The sequence below is a fragment of the Sorex araneus genome, chromosome 3 (assembly GCF_027595985.1).
Source record: "Sorex araneus isolate mSorAra2 chromosome 3, mSorAra2.pri, whole genome shotgun sequence".
In the NCBI taxonomy this organism is placed as follows: Eukaryota; Metazoa; Chordata; class Mammalia; order Eulipotyphla; family Soricidae; genus Sorex; species Sorex araneus.
The window spans coordinates 74,401,405-74,413,340 of record NC_073304.1 but is presented as its reverse complement, the minus strand read 5'-3'; the positions used below and the strand labels follow the sequence as shown (position 1 = coordinate 74,413,340).

General features: G+C 49.5%; 1 protein-coding gene and 1 non-coding gene across 2 annotated transcripts; one reads left to right on the top strand and one right to left on the bottom strand.

Annotated features, from left to right (window-relative positions):
* Nucleotides 1–433: 433 nt before the first annotated feature.
* Nucleotides 434–10,611, bottom strand: PRMT5 (protein arginine methyltransferase 5). The gene is made up of 17 exons (XM_004609475.3): nt 10,456–10,611; nt 9,712–9,830; nt 9,329–9,414; nt 8,660–8,794; nt 7,934–8,046; nt 7,749–7,798; nt 7,208–7,371; nt 5,753–5,914; nt 5,141–5,218; nt 4,989–5,047; nt 4,780–4,902; nt 4,518–4,693; nt 4,120–4,229; nt 3,800–3,893; nt 3,493–3,609; nt 3,222–3,286; nt 434–959 (listed from the first exon to the last, which is right to left on the bottom strand). The coding sequence occupies exons 1-17, from the start codon at nt 10,563–10,565 to the stop codon at nt 807–809; spliced, it is 1,914 nt and encodes a 637-aa protein (XP_004609532.1). The 5' UTR covers nt 10,566–10,611; the 3' UTR covers nt 434–806.
* A 309-nt stretch (nt 10,612–10,920) lies between these two features.
* TRNAR-ACG (transfer RNA arginine (anticodon ACG)) lies at nt 10,921–10,993 on the top strand. The gene has a single exon. It is a non-coding gene; the product is annotated as a tRNA-Arg (tRNA).
* Nucleotides 10,994–11,936: the final 943 nt, after the last annotated feature.

Genomic DNA, 11,936 nt, shown 5'->3' with positions numbered 1-11,936 from the left:
GACCTTGGTTGTATCCCTATCCTCAGCAGCCTTTATCGTCTCCTGAATACAGAGCCAGGAGTAAACGCTAAGAACCAATGGGTGTGGCAATAAATAAATAAAATCGGTGGCTTCCTGCTGGAGATACCTGTGTGGCTTCCAGATTCTCTCCTAACTGGTAACAAAGAAGCTGGCAGTTCTGTAGCTCAGCAAGTGGAAGAGAAGCTGGCTTTACTCACTAACCAACTTTTCCCCCATGACTACAAACAGATGCTTCATCCCAGATAACAGATCTCAACGGACAAGGCCTCTCTAACTCAAGACAGCATCCAGAGTTCCAGATTTATCATAAGCTGCCTACATAGATTAGGTTTCTTTGAGTCTTGACTATGGCACAAGTCTGAATATATCTAAATTTAAATAAGGTGTGGGGAAGCAGAGCGGGCAGCAGGACTGGAGTAGGAAAGGTCATATTAACCTCACTTTATTTGTATTTCCTTCCGCACAAAACCTTCAAAACAGAACAGAGATGGGCAGGGAAAGGGAAAAATTTTGTCAATCCACGTGTTTTCAGGGCCATTCCAGGGAGTGCTGAATGCCTGTCGAGTAGCTTCAGATGCAGCACTAATTCCTCATGCCCCGGCCTGATGTCTTCACAGATTGGTGCCTTGACCTTGAAAGTAAGTCTCATCCTTTGTCCACCTTGATGTAAGGCAGAAAAGCTCCTCTCTGATGTGCAAGGGGAACCACAGACCCAGATGTATTGCACCTTCTGTGTTATGGGAGCAGAACCTGAAGCTGCTACCAAGGCTTGAGACTTTTGCAGGCTAGAGGCCGATGGTGTACGAGCGGCCTGTGGGGTTGTGAATAGCAGAACAGACTGGTGCTGTCACAGCCCACTCATACCACACCTTCTTGGAGTTGCTGCATCGCCAGAAACGTACACAGATGGTCTGACCCTCCCGCACAGTTATCGGTTGCTGTAGAAGAAAAATGGGTAGGTTTAGGGTAGGCTGTGCGTTATATTATAATTAATTATAATATTCATTAATAATGAATTATGTGTGACAAAATAATCCTATTTACAAAATAATCCTGTTTATAAGCACCCTAAGGGCCAAAGGCTCAATGGACCGAAGTACACGCTTTACAGGCCCAGGTTCAACTTTTGGGGGGGAGGGGGCTGAGCCATAGTGACCATGGATGACTCCTGTCTGTGTTGTCCACCCGGGTTTGCAAGGTAAACGCCCTAACCACTGTACTATCTCTCTGGCCCCCCAGGTTTGATTTAATCCCAGCACCTTTATGGTCCCCCCAGTACCACAGGTATGATCCAAAAATGAAACAAAACGTAAAAACACCCTTAGGTAGACTTCCACAGTGACACATTGAGGACAGTAGTGCTGAGTGTTTGGGGTGCAGGGAGCAAGGTTCCTCACTGGAACATCTTGCTTAAGCAAGAGAGCAAACCTGCTTTACATCCTAGCCCAGAATTTCCAATTTCCCCTCTCATTCTTAGGTCTGCTAAATTCTCAGGGCCTCAGTTTCAGTCTGAACAGCAGTTTAAGGAGACCTGATGATAGATAAGTTAGCTAGGTAAAGAAATGAGCAAATATTGGGGCTGGAGCAATAGCACAGCGGGTAGGGTGTTTGCCTTGCACGCGGTCGACCCAGGTTCAATTCCCAGCATCCCATATGGTCCCCTAAGCACCGCCAGGGGTAATTCCTGAGTGCAGAGCCAGGTGTAACCCCTGTGCATCGCTGGGTGTGACCCAAAAAGAAAAAAAAAAGAAATGAGCAAATACTTTTCCAAGCAAATAAAAAGGGTGTAAAAGCATAAGGCAGGAAAGAAGTTGAGACTTCAGTTTTTTGTTTTTTTTTGGGTTACACCCGGCAATGCACAGGGGTTACTCCTGGCTCTGCACTCAGGAATCACTCCTGGCGGTGCTCAGGGGACCATCTGGGATGCTGGGAATCGAACCCGGGTCGGCCACGTGCAAGGCAAACGCCCTACCCGCTGTGCTATTGCTCCAGCCCCGAGAGACTTCAGTTTTTATTTTTTGGGTTTGGGGGCCACACCCAGCTGTCCCCAAGGACTGTACCTGGCTTGATGCTCAGTGTCCAGCACCAAAGTTATCAAATATCAAATATATGAGTTATCAAAAGAGGGTCCAGGAGCTGGAGCAACAGTATAGCAGGGTAGAGTGTTTGCCTTGCATGCAGCCAACCCAGGTTTGAACCCTGGCACTCCATATAGTTGGTCTCCTGAGTACTGCTAGGAGTAATTCCTGAGTGCAGAGCCAGGAGTAACCCCTAAGCACTGCTGTGTATGGCCCAAAAACAAAAAAAAAGAAGATTCATCAGCCTTAGCAATGTAAATAGCAGGACAGTAGGTGAAAAGACAGCTAAAATTAGATCATACCAAATTGTTTAAGCAATAGGCTGAATTCTTTTTTGGTTTGGGCCACATGTGGCAATACTCAGGGACTGCACAAGGGTGCGAAGAATTGAACCAGAGATGGCCATATGGAAGGCAAGCACCTTATCCCCTGTACTAACCCTCCAGCACAATAGTTAGGATTTTACCCTCTATCATCAGAGCAGTGATAGGGTATTGAGGGTGTTTGCTTGATTTGTGGGTCTGGTGTAAAACCCAGAAGTGCTCAATGGCTATTCCAAGAGATGCTCTGGGGATCACGCAACCCTTTGGATCAAATCTAGGACTTCTGTGTGCAATGCACATGTTCCAGCTTTGTGCCACCTCCCAAAGCTCAGCATTGAAGGATTTTAAGGAGGAGAGAGAGATGAACAGATTTGAGTTTTCCAAAGCTGACTCTTGCATCAGGTAGAGTAGAGAGAAGATGCAGATAAGATGAAGTCAAGACGAAGGCTAAAGCATATAGCAAGTATCCCAAGATCCACAACAAGAATCCACCTACATGGGGGCTGGAGCGATAGCACAGCGGGCAGGGCGTTTGCCTTGCACTCGGGTGACCCAGGTTTAATTCCCAGCACCCCATATAGTCTCCCAGCACCGCCTGGAGTAATTCCTGAGTGCAGAGCCAAGAGTAACCCCTGTGCACTGCTGGGTGTGACCCAAAAAGAAAAAAAAAAAGAATCCACCTACACATACTCGAGGACAACAGAACACAGGGCATAAGCAAGAATCAACCCAGGAGAAGGGAGAACACTAATGGCCCAAGTTACTCCCTCAACCACTAAGTGTTTAAGGTAATTCCTACCTTAATGGGGAAGAGGATGGGAAACCATGAGAACATCCCAGGAGAGTGAGTCTCTGGACGGATGCCTGTGGAGACAAAGGAAAGAAAGAAGCTGAGGTCCCATACCACGGTGGTTCTAGAATCCTAAGTTAAGGAGTTTCTCCCGTGAACGCAAAAACAGGTACTCCAAGAACCCCTCGTTCTCTGACTGCTAGGACTCTAGGAGAAATAGTGGTACGCTGCCCAGGTAGCACAGTCACACGGGTGCCCAGGTAGCACCCTGGATACTTACTCAGAGTGATGTCTTGGTACAGCACAGTTTCAAAGTAGCCGGCAAAGCCATGCAGTACTGTATTCACCTCCACAGGAAATTCCAAGGTACAGTAGCGATTGTTATCAATCACAGGATCTGTCAGGGAAGGTAGTAGGGGTGATGAGGGCCCAGAAGCACCAGACAACTTGGGAAGCACCAGACAACTTGGGAAAGTATGAGCAAGAACCAGGAAGGGAAGCCCAGACAGGGTAGACCCCAGATGGCCAGGGACTGGGAGGGCAAGTTCTCGAGCCTCCAGATGGAGGCCAGCCATGCAGGAACCCACCTTTGTTGGGGTGGCTGAAGGTGAAACAGGGCTGGGGCGCAGAGAGCTGGTGAAAGTTGTGCAGCCGAACCACATAAGGCATCTCAAACTGGGCCTGTCACAAGAGAGGGGAGAGCAGAGCTTGCAAAGGTGGGCAAGGTACCTCCTTCCTCGGGGACAGGAGCTCAAGCCACAGGAAAAGAAACATTTTCCTTTTTGCTTCCAGCACCTTCCCATACATTCAACTCCTCCATCTCCTCCCCTTCTTCTGTGGTGAGGTTCACAGAGAATAAGAAAAGGGCTCAGAGAGCAGGGTCCTCCAGAAGAGAGGGGTTCTTTACCTCAGGGTCACGGTCCTTTTCCCGACAGGCTCGAACCTCATTGTACAGCTTGGAGGAGGAGATGGGAGCCAAAAAGGAGGTATATTCCCCAGGGATGCTCACACCGTCATCTGCAGGTCAGAGCAGACAGGTCACGTTGGTTCCCAGGGGACGGAGTGCTATGTCTATATTAACCGAAGGCTCCAACTCCCTCATCAAAACAGACCAAGACACCTCCATGTTGCCCTTCCCAAGCCAACCTACACCCAAGTCCTGTTATGGGGATTCCATTTTGTGATTCCTTTACAGTCACACAAGATTCAATTTGTGGAAGGAGGGACCAAAGCGATAGTACAGTAGGGAGGGCATTTGACGGTTAATACTTCTCCCTTACTCAGTACACTCCTAGCTGGACACACCTTTTAGGAAGTGCTGGGCTCCATCCAGGCATTCAGGTGACAGTTCATTATCAGCAAAGGAGCCCAGGAGCTCACTGACAATGATGTCTGCTTTCTCTGGAGCCACCCATTCCCGCATGTCCGAGGAGACTACTGTCACTTGGCTTCCCCATTCCTCAAACTGCCAGTTCTCCAGCCTAAGGTAGATAGGATGCAAATGAAGATACTTGGAAGAAAAACTGGCCCTGGGGACAAATTTTCCAATGAGGAGGTTGCCACTCACGTCACCACAGCATTTGGGTTCTTCTCCACAGCATAGAGCTTTATCCGCCGGTCAGCCTGCTTGGCTGCCCGCAGGGAAGCATTCACCAGAGGGCCCCGACCTGCCCCCAGCACCATAAGCACCCTAAGACAGAATGGGGACGAGTCAGAGGGACCAGGCATCTAGAGAAGGTGGCACACTAAGCCTAGGGTTGCGGGGAGAGCACTCACTGGACGTTGGTGTCTTTCTCTTCATCTGGCACTCGGTCTAACAGACACTTATAGATAGCCTGGGAGGGGGCATGGGCAGAAAAGACCTGGTGTGATCCCAACCCCGGGCCACCCCACCTGATGCTAGACCCAGTGTGCGATCCATACTGTACCTGCTGGTATTGAGAGTATTTGATGGGGTCCTTCTCAAACACCTCATATGTCTGAGATTCCAGATTGTCCATCAGTGGCTGAAAAATGAGAAAAAAGTCAAAGCACAGGGCCAAGGAGCAGGCGCAAAGGGCCCGAGCACATGCTTTGTCTGCAGGAGCCCCAGGTTGGATGCCCGGCACGACCTGGTCCCCTGAGCACAACTGAAAGTAGCCCCTAGCACATCCTAGGGTGTGCTCCACGCTCTTCCCCGAAAAGGAAAGTACATAAGCCACTTTTTTTTTTTTTTTGCTTTTTGGGTCACACCTGGCGATGCACAGGGGTTACTCCTGGCTCTGCACTCAGGAATTACCCCTGACGCTGCTCAGGGGACCATATGGGATGCTGGGATTTGAACCTGGGTTGGCCGAGTGCAAGGCAAACGCCCTACCCGCTGTGCTATCTCTCCAGCCCCCATAAGCCACTTTTTAATGAGGAACTGTACTAGGATACCAAAACCTTCCCACAATCTCTTGAATTCTGGTGAACATTAGGGTCCTGTTCTCAAAAGACAACTCTAGCTGCCCCCGCCCCACCACCCCAACTTCTTTCCTCTCAGTGCGCTTCAGACCCACCTGGAGAGGGGACTGCAGATAGTCTTCATAGCCTTTGGCAAATAGCTCATAGGCATTGGGTGGAGGGCGGTTCTGGCTCAAGTATTCCAAGTACTGGAGGTAGGAACAGAACTCCTTCTCTGAGTGGTGGTTGGTGCCTGTAATGATGAACTGCACCTCCAACTGTAAGAAGTCAAACCACAGATACAATCCTTGAACAGGGATACTAAAGGTCTTTGAGAAGGAGTCCTAGAGTAAAATCCATCCAAGCACCAGCCCTAATGTTAACTAAAGCAGGAAAAGGCTGCAATGATTTTTTTAATTAGTGAATCACCATGAGGTACAGTTACAAATTTACGAATTTTCTTGTTTGCATTTCAGTCATACAGTGATTGTTTAACCATCCCTCCACCAGTGCCCATTCTCTTCCACCAGTGTTTCCAGTATCCCTCCCTCCCCGCCATTCCCCCACCACCACTAGGCCTCTGGGGCAGGGCATTCCCTTTTGTTCTCTCTCCTTTTGGGTGTTGTAGTTTGCAAAAGAGGTATTGAGTGGCCATCATGTTCGGTCTTTAATCTACTTTTGGCACGCATCTTTCAACCCGAATGGGTCCTCCCAACATCCTCTACTTGGTGTTTCCTTCTCTATCTCAGCTGCCTTTTCCCCAGCATGTGAGGCCAGTTTCCAAAAGCAAGCTAGTTTTCATTGAACTAATTTAGAAAGATGTAAGAGGAAAGGAAGCAAAAGTGTGAGTTCAAGAGAATACGCAGGCTTCTCCAGAGTGGAAAGGGACAGGCAAAGAAACATAAACAAATAAGCAAGATACATGTTCAAGGAAGGACACAGGCTTGAGGAACAAACCAAGGCTTCAGTGAATTTACAAAGCCCTTTCATGCAACATGAACATTATCTTGGCTATAAGGGTGCCATAGGTCTTTAGTTTAATTTTGTTTTGGGGGGGTCTGGGGGGGGGCAACACCACACCTGGCAGAGCTGAGGACTTACTCCTGGCTCTGCACTTAGGGATCACTACTGGTAAGGCTTGGGGAACCATAAAGGGTGCCAGGAATCAAACTGATCTGCTACATGCAAGGAAAAGCACCCTACCCACCGTACTATCACTCCTGCCCCTTCTTTTTAACTTCTTTAATTGGAGGGCCAACCCCAGCAAATGCTCAGATGTTACTCCTGGCTCTACACTGAGAAATTACTCCTGTCAGTCCCATACAAGGCAAACTGCCTTATCTGCAGTACTATTTCTTGGCCCCCTAATTTTTTAAATGAAGCCTTCAGCAAAGTTCTTTTGAAATGTTTCCATGGTTCCTGCTGCCATTTGTCTTTTCATTCTCAAGATCCCCAACTGATTGAAATTACTCTCCAGAAGCCAAAGAGTCAATTTCACAAGAAAAAAGTATAACAGGTGAGACAAGCAAGAGGCTTAACTGGAGTATTGTTGGAACTCATCCATCACCCACCTTGAGGAGCCGGAAGATCAGTCTCTGGTGCATTTTGGAAAGAACTGGAAATCCCTTCTTATTGGTCAGGAAAATGCTGGTGGGGAGAATAGCTGCTTTGATGGGCTCCCCAAGCCAACGATCAATGACGTGATTAGATGGAAGGTCTGCCCCAATTTCAAGAGCTACAAAGCGGAGAAAGAAAGATTTGTCAATTATTGCTAGACAAGAAATCTTGCTTTGTTTCTGTGCAGGATCAGTTTACTCCTTAGGGCTGGAGCAATTGTACAGCGGGTGAGGCGCTTGCCTTGCATGTGGTCCCTGGCATCCCATATGATCCCCCATGCACTGCCAGGAGTAATTCCTCAGTGCAGAGCCAGGAGTAACCCCTGAGCATCAAAAGGTGCTGACCTCCCAAAGAAACAGAAAACACAGTATCTGTTTTCTCCTAAGGCAAGGCAGTCTTTGGCAGAGAGAAAAGAATAAAACAGCTAAGTGTGCATCAAACTCCTGATTATTATTCAGAGGAAGGACAGCTACACCAGGATCCTTGTGTACTTACCTACTGCAATCCGTTTGCTGTAGTCACACAAAGTCCGGAAGTTATGCCACCTGCCCAGAAGCAAATACAGAAAAATGAAGTCCTATGACTTACTAATTACCATAGTTCAAGGGGGTCCTCCTAAAGGTTCCACTAAGTCCTCTCATCTTACCCTTTACCCTAAGGCAGCACAAAAGGAGACATACCACATCCATGTCTTTTCCTCTCCACTGTACTCCTCTGTGTGTGTAGTTGGTGCGTTCTCAATTATATCATCTCTCAGGTCCTCTGGTGCCACTAATGGTACCCGCATCCAAAACTGCACAAGGACAAGCACTCGACTTAACACTGGGTCCAGAACATACACTTCTCCCAACTAAGATTCTGGGCAAGGGATGTAGCTGAAGAGTACAGCACACACTATACATGCAAGAGGCTCTATTTGAATCCAAGCACCAAAAATAAAACGAACAAAATCTTTTGAGGCAAACTGCAAATCCCTGTATATGATTTTCTGAATCTGTGATTATCTGAATATGTACATGTGTCCTCTGTCCCTCTCGAAGAGCCCGGCAAGCTATCCATGGCATATTCGATATGCCAAAACCAGTAACAAGTCTCACAATGGAGACGTTACTGGTGCCTGCTCGAGCTAATCAATGAGCAATGGTTGACAGTGCTACAGTGCAGTGCAGTTCATGTGTATCTTGTACAAACCCTTTTGTAAATGTCTGCCTAGGCCTCGATTTCGATTAGTAAATGTCTAGAAGTAATCCCACATAAATTCTCTAACACTCAACTTACCACTTTCAGACAGGCAATAAAAACATTTCATCCCTGCCAAATGTACCTTTACTGAATGGTTTGGAACAAGAAGACACTTAGTACAAACTACCGTCCTATATAGAAGGAAAGGAAGCTGTCAGCCATACCATAGAGGAGTGGTGACCAGTGTGGATGTGGTTGGTTAACACCCTGGCGAGGTTTGTGTTATCTTCTTGATTTAGGGGCAGCAGGAAAGCAGGAAGACCCAAATATGCCCCAAAATTCAGCTCCTGTAACATGGCCTGCAATGAAGATCAAGAAGAAATGGTCAAGGGGCTGGAGCAATAGCACAGCAGGTAGGGAGTTTGCCTTACACATGGCCAATCCAGGTTTGATCCCCGACATCCCATATGGTCCCCCAGCACCGCCAGGAGTATTCCTGAGTGAAGAGCCAGGAGTAAACCTTGAGCATCACTGGGTATGGCCCAAAAAGAAAAAAAAAAAAAGAAGAAATGGTCAAGAGGTAGCAATATAAGAAACTTTAACTCCATTATTTCAAAAAAATTGGAGGTGGGGTGGTAGTTGGGGGGCCTCACACCCTGCAGTGTTCATGTGCTCAGGTAGGGCTCATGCATCCCGTTGGGACTGGGGATCAGTTGCAGCGCTAGGAATCAAACCTGGGTTGGCTGCCATGAAAAGCAAGCGTCCTGCCCACTGTACTATTGCTCTGGTCCCCCTCAAATTTACTTAAGTTATAGGAGACAGAAACTATTCTTTGACCCACTGTAGCTACAAGTCGGACAGAAAGATGCCAGGAAGAGGTCAAAATGTCATACCGCCTCAGAGTTCCTGCGGATCTTCTCCACTTTCGAGTCTGGACGAATCCACGGAGATAACTTTCCCACAATCAGCGTGTTCCAGTCTGCAATCCAGAGGGCAAGAAAGACAAAGACTGAATGAGGTTTAGCACTCTGTCTACTCATTCAATCTCTAGCTTTTAGCAGGGAATAAAAGAGACACAGGACAAAAAGAAAAATCTTTTCATATGGAGTATGGGGATGTCCGATGTAGACTGGGAAATACAGGTAAGTTAGGAGCAGACTCCTAATCCCAAGGAGCAAACAATATTCACAAGTCAAGAAAGAAGGTGAAGAAGGGCACTGATAAAGCAAAAGTCACTACTGCGTAGTAATTCAGGGGCACATCCGATGGTCCCTACCCCTTCCTGACAGCAGTAGGTCTGATCGAGTCTGGGGGCCCGGCCGATTCTTAGCAGGCTCCTGAGTGAACTCCCTCTTGAATCGCGGGTGGAAGACAGGCATGCAGAGGAAGTCAAACCTACAACCGTGACAGACCCAAAAATCATCAAGTACTGACAGCAGCAGTGCTCAGAGATCCAGGCCACAAGATGAAGCTCCCTCGATTCTGCACCATCCTTTCAGCTGCTACCCAACCGGATGGGATACTTCTCTCTTCCCCTACATGGAGCCTCGACTTCATCCCCCCGAAATACCGGCATGGCAAAGATGAGCTGCAAATCCTCACTGGGCAGGATTCTTTCTACTCTGCTGTTACTGGGCGGTCCAGGACTGTCCCAGTCTGTCTCCCGCCTGAGGCTTACTCTCCGCTGCCCCGACACCTCCTCCCACTCTCACACAATAGCTCGCTCTCCAGGGCCCTGGAGTTCTGAAGGTTCCCCCCGTCCTTTTTTTGTTCCACTTTTCCTGACAACTCCCACCAACTTTCGGGTTCCGTGACGACACGCCGCAGTTAAGTTTTCCCTCCGTATGTTTCAGGGCCCGAGGCTTCTGCCCACCCAGTAAGTCATGATTCCTCCTGCCCTCATCTTACACACTCGGCTCCTCTCACCCCTGCCTCACCGAGATGACTCGTCTGCCCCCCCTTTTTTTTTTGTCCCCAAGTTCGGACCCCGCTTTCCGCTCGCAGAGCTGCGGGCCCTCACCCCTGCTTGGCCACAGCCCCCAATGTGTCAGCTATTTCGGGGACGCAATTCAGGTCCCTCCCGCTGGACACGCGGCTCCCACCGGCAGCTCCGACCGCCATAGCCGCCATCTTTTCCCTCGCGCCGTCCACGCCGGGATTCCTTGCAACCAGCAGCCAATCACAAAGCCAGATAAAAAGCCCCCAGAAGGCGGGACGAGTTGCTCTGACAACCAGCGCGTCCTCCACGGCTCCCGAGCCCGAGGCGGAGGAGGTGAGGAGTGGCTCTTCCCGCCAATCCGCGGACGGAAAGGTGACGTAGCGCGAGGCCCCGCGAGATCCACCAATCGGCGCCCGGCTCCCTGCGAACTTTGGTCTCCCATGATGCCTCGTGGATTGGTGGAGGCGCGTACGGGGACTACACGTCCCATGAAACCCTGCAGTACGAGCTTGAAGTGTCGTCGTTGAGACCAGCGTAATTGTCTCAGGGCCAGTGGCGCAATGGATAACGCGTCTGACTACGGATCAGAAGATTCCAGGTTCGACTCCTGGCTGGCTCGGTGGGACCAGTGACTCTTTATTGCACCCCTGCGTATGTCTGTACTAGGGCGATTGGTAGCAGTTTAATTTTTATGGTCTGGGTTCACTTTTCAACTTTCTTCGTTATTCTCTCGCCACCCGTTTTTGCCCCCAGTTTGGGTTTAGCCTCTGACTTTTGCAAGATTTCCCGCTTTCTAAATTTAAAGTGATTGTTGTATCACTGTGAAGCTCTCCTGGAACCTGAAAAAAGTGATCTTAAGGCCTTCATAGGTCGTTATTTTTCTCCCCAGTAAATTGTAACAATGAGCCACGTGATTGTAAATGGGCTACGTGAACAGTGCCCAGCTAAAGACACTCACACGCTCTCCAGGAATCTCCAAGAAGGGCTTTGAGGATGAGGCAGTGGGCTCGAAAGTTAGGGAGCAGCTGGCTGGGAGTCTGCGTCCTTTTTTCTGACTAACTGCTGGAAGGACCCAGGAAGGAGAAGATGGAGAAGCCCCGAGCAGGTGGAGGCCCGAGCAGGGATGAAGGACGCGGTGCAAGGCCGCAGCTCGGGGCACTGGCAGAGCGGAGGGACCGAGTCAATGGCAGGCGCAGGAGACAGGGAAGGTGGGAGTGAGGGGCGCGACGCCACGCTGGCGGGTGCCCGGACCCTTGGCATCTGTCTCTAGGGATAACGGGGGAGGAACGCGCCAAGAATCCCAACCTGGGAGTGCCGGGGTGGGCCTCCAGGGGGCGCCGTGAAACAGCGAGTTGCAGGAACGGTTGCCTGCTGGACAGGACCGGGCAATCCTGCAGACTGAAGGGGCTAGCCCGCCCGTGGGGCTCCGAGAGAAGGAGGGGGGAGGTAAGGTCAACGGAGCCCGGGCTCTAAGGGAAGTGCCCTAAAAGGAGGGGAGAAAGTCTTCACGCAAAAGAACCAAGAAAATACCCATGTAGACGAAAAGCGCTGGAGGTACTTTC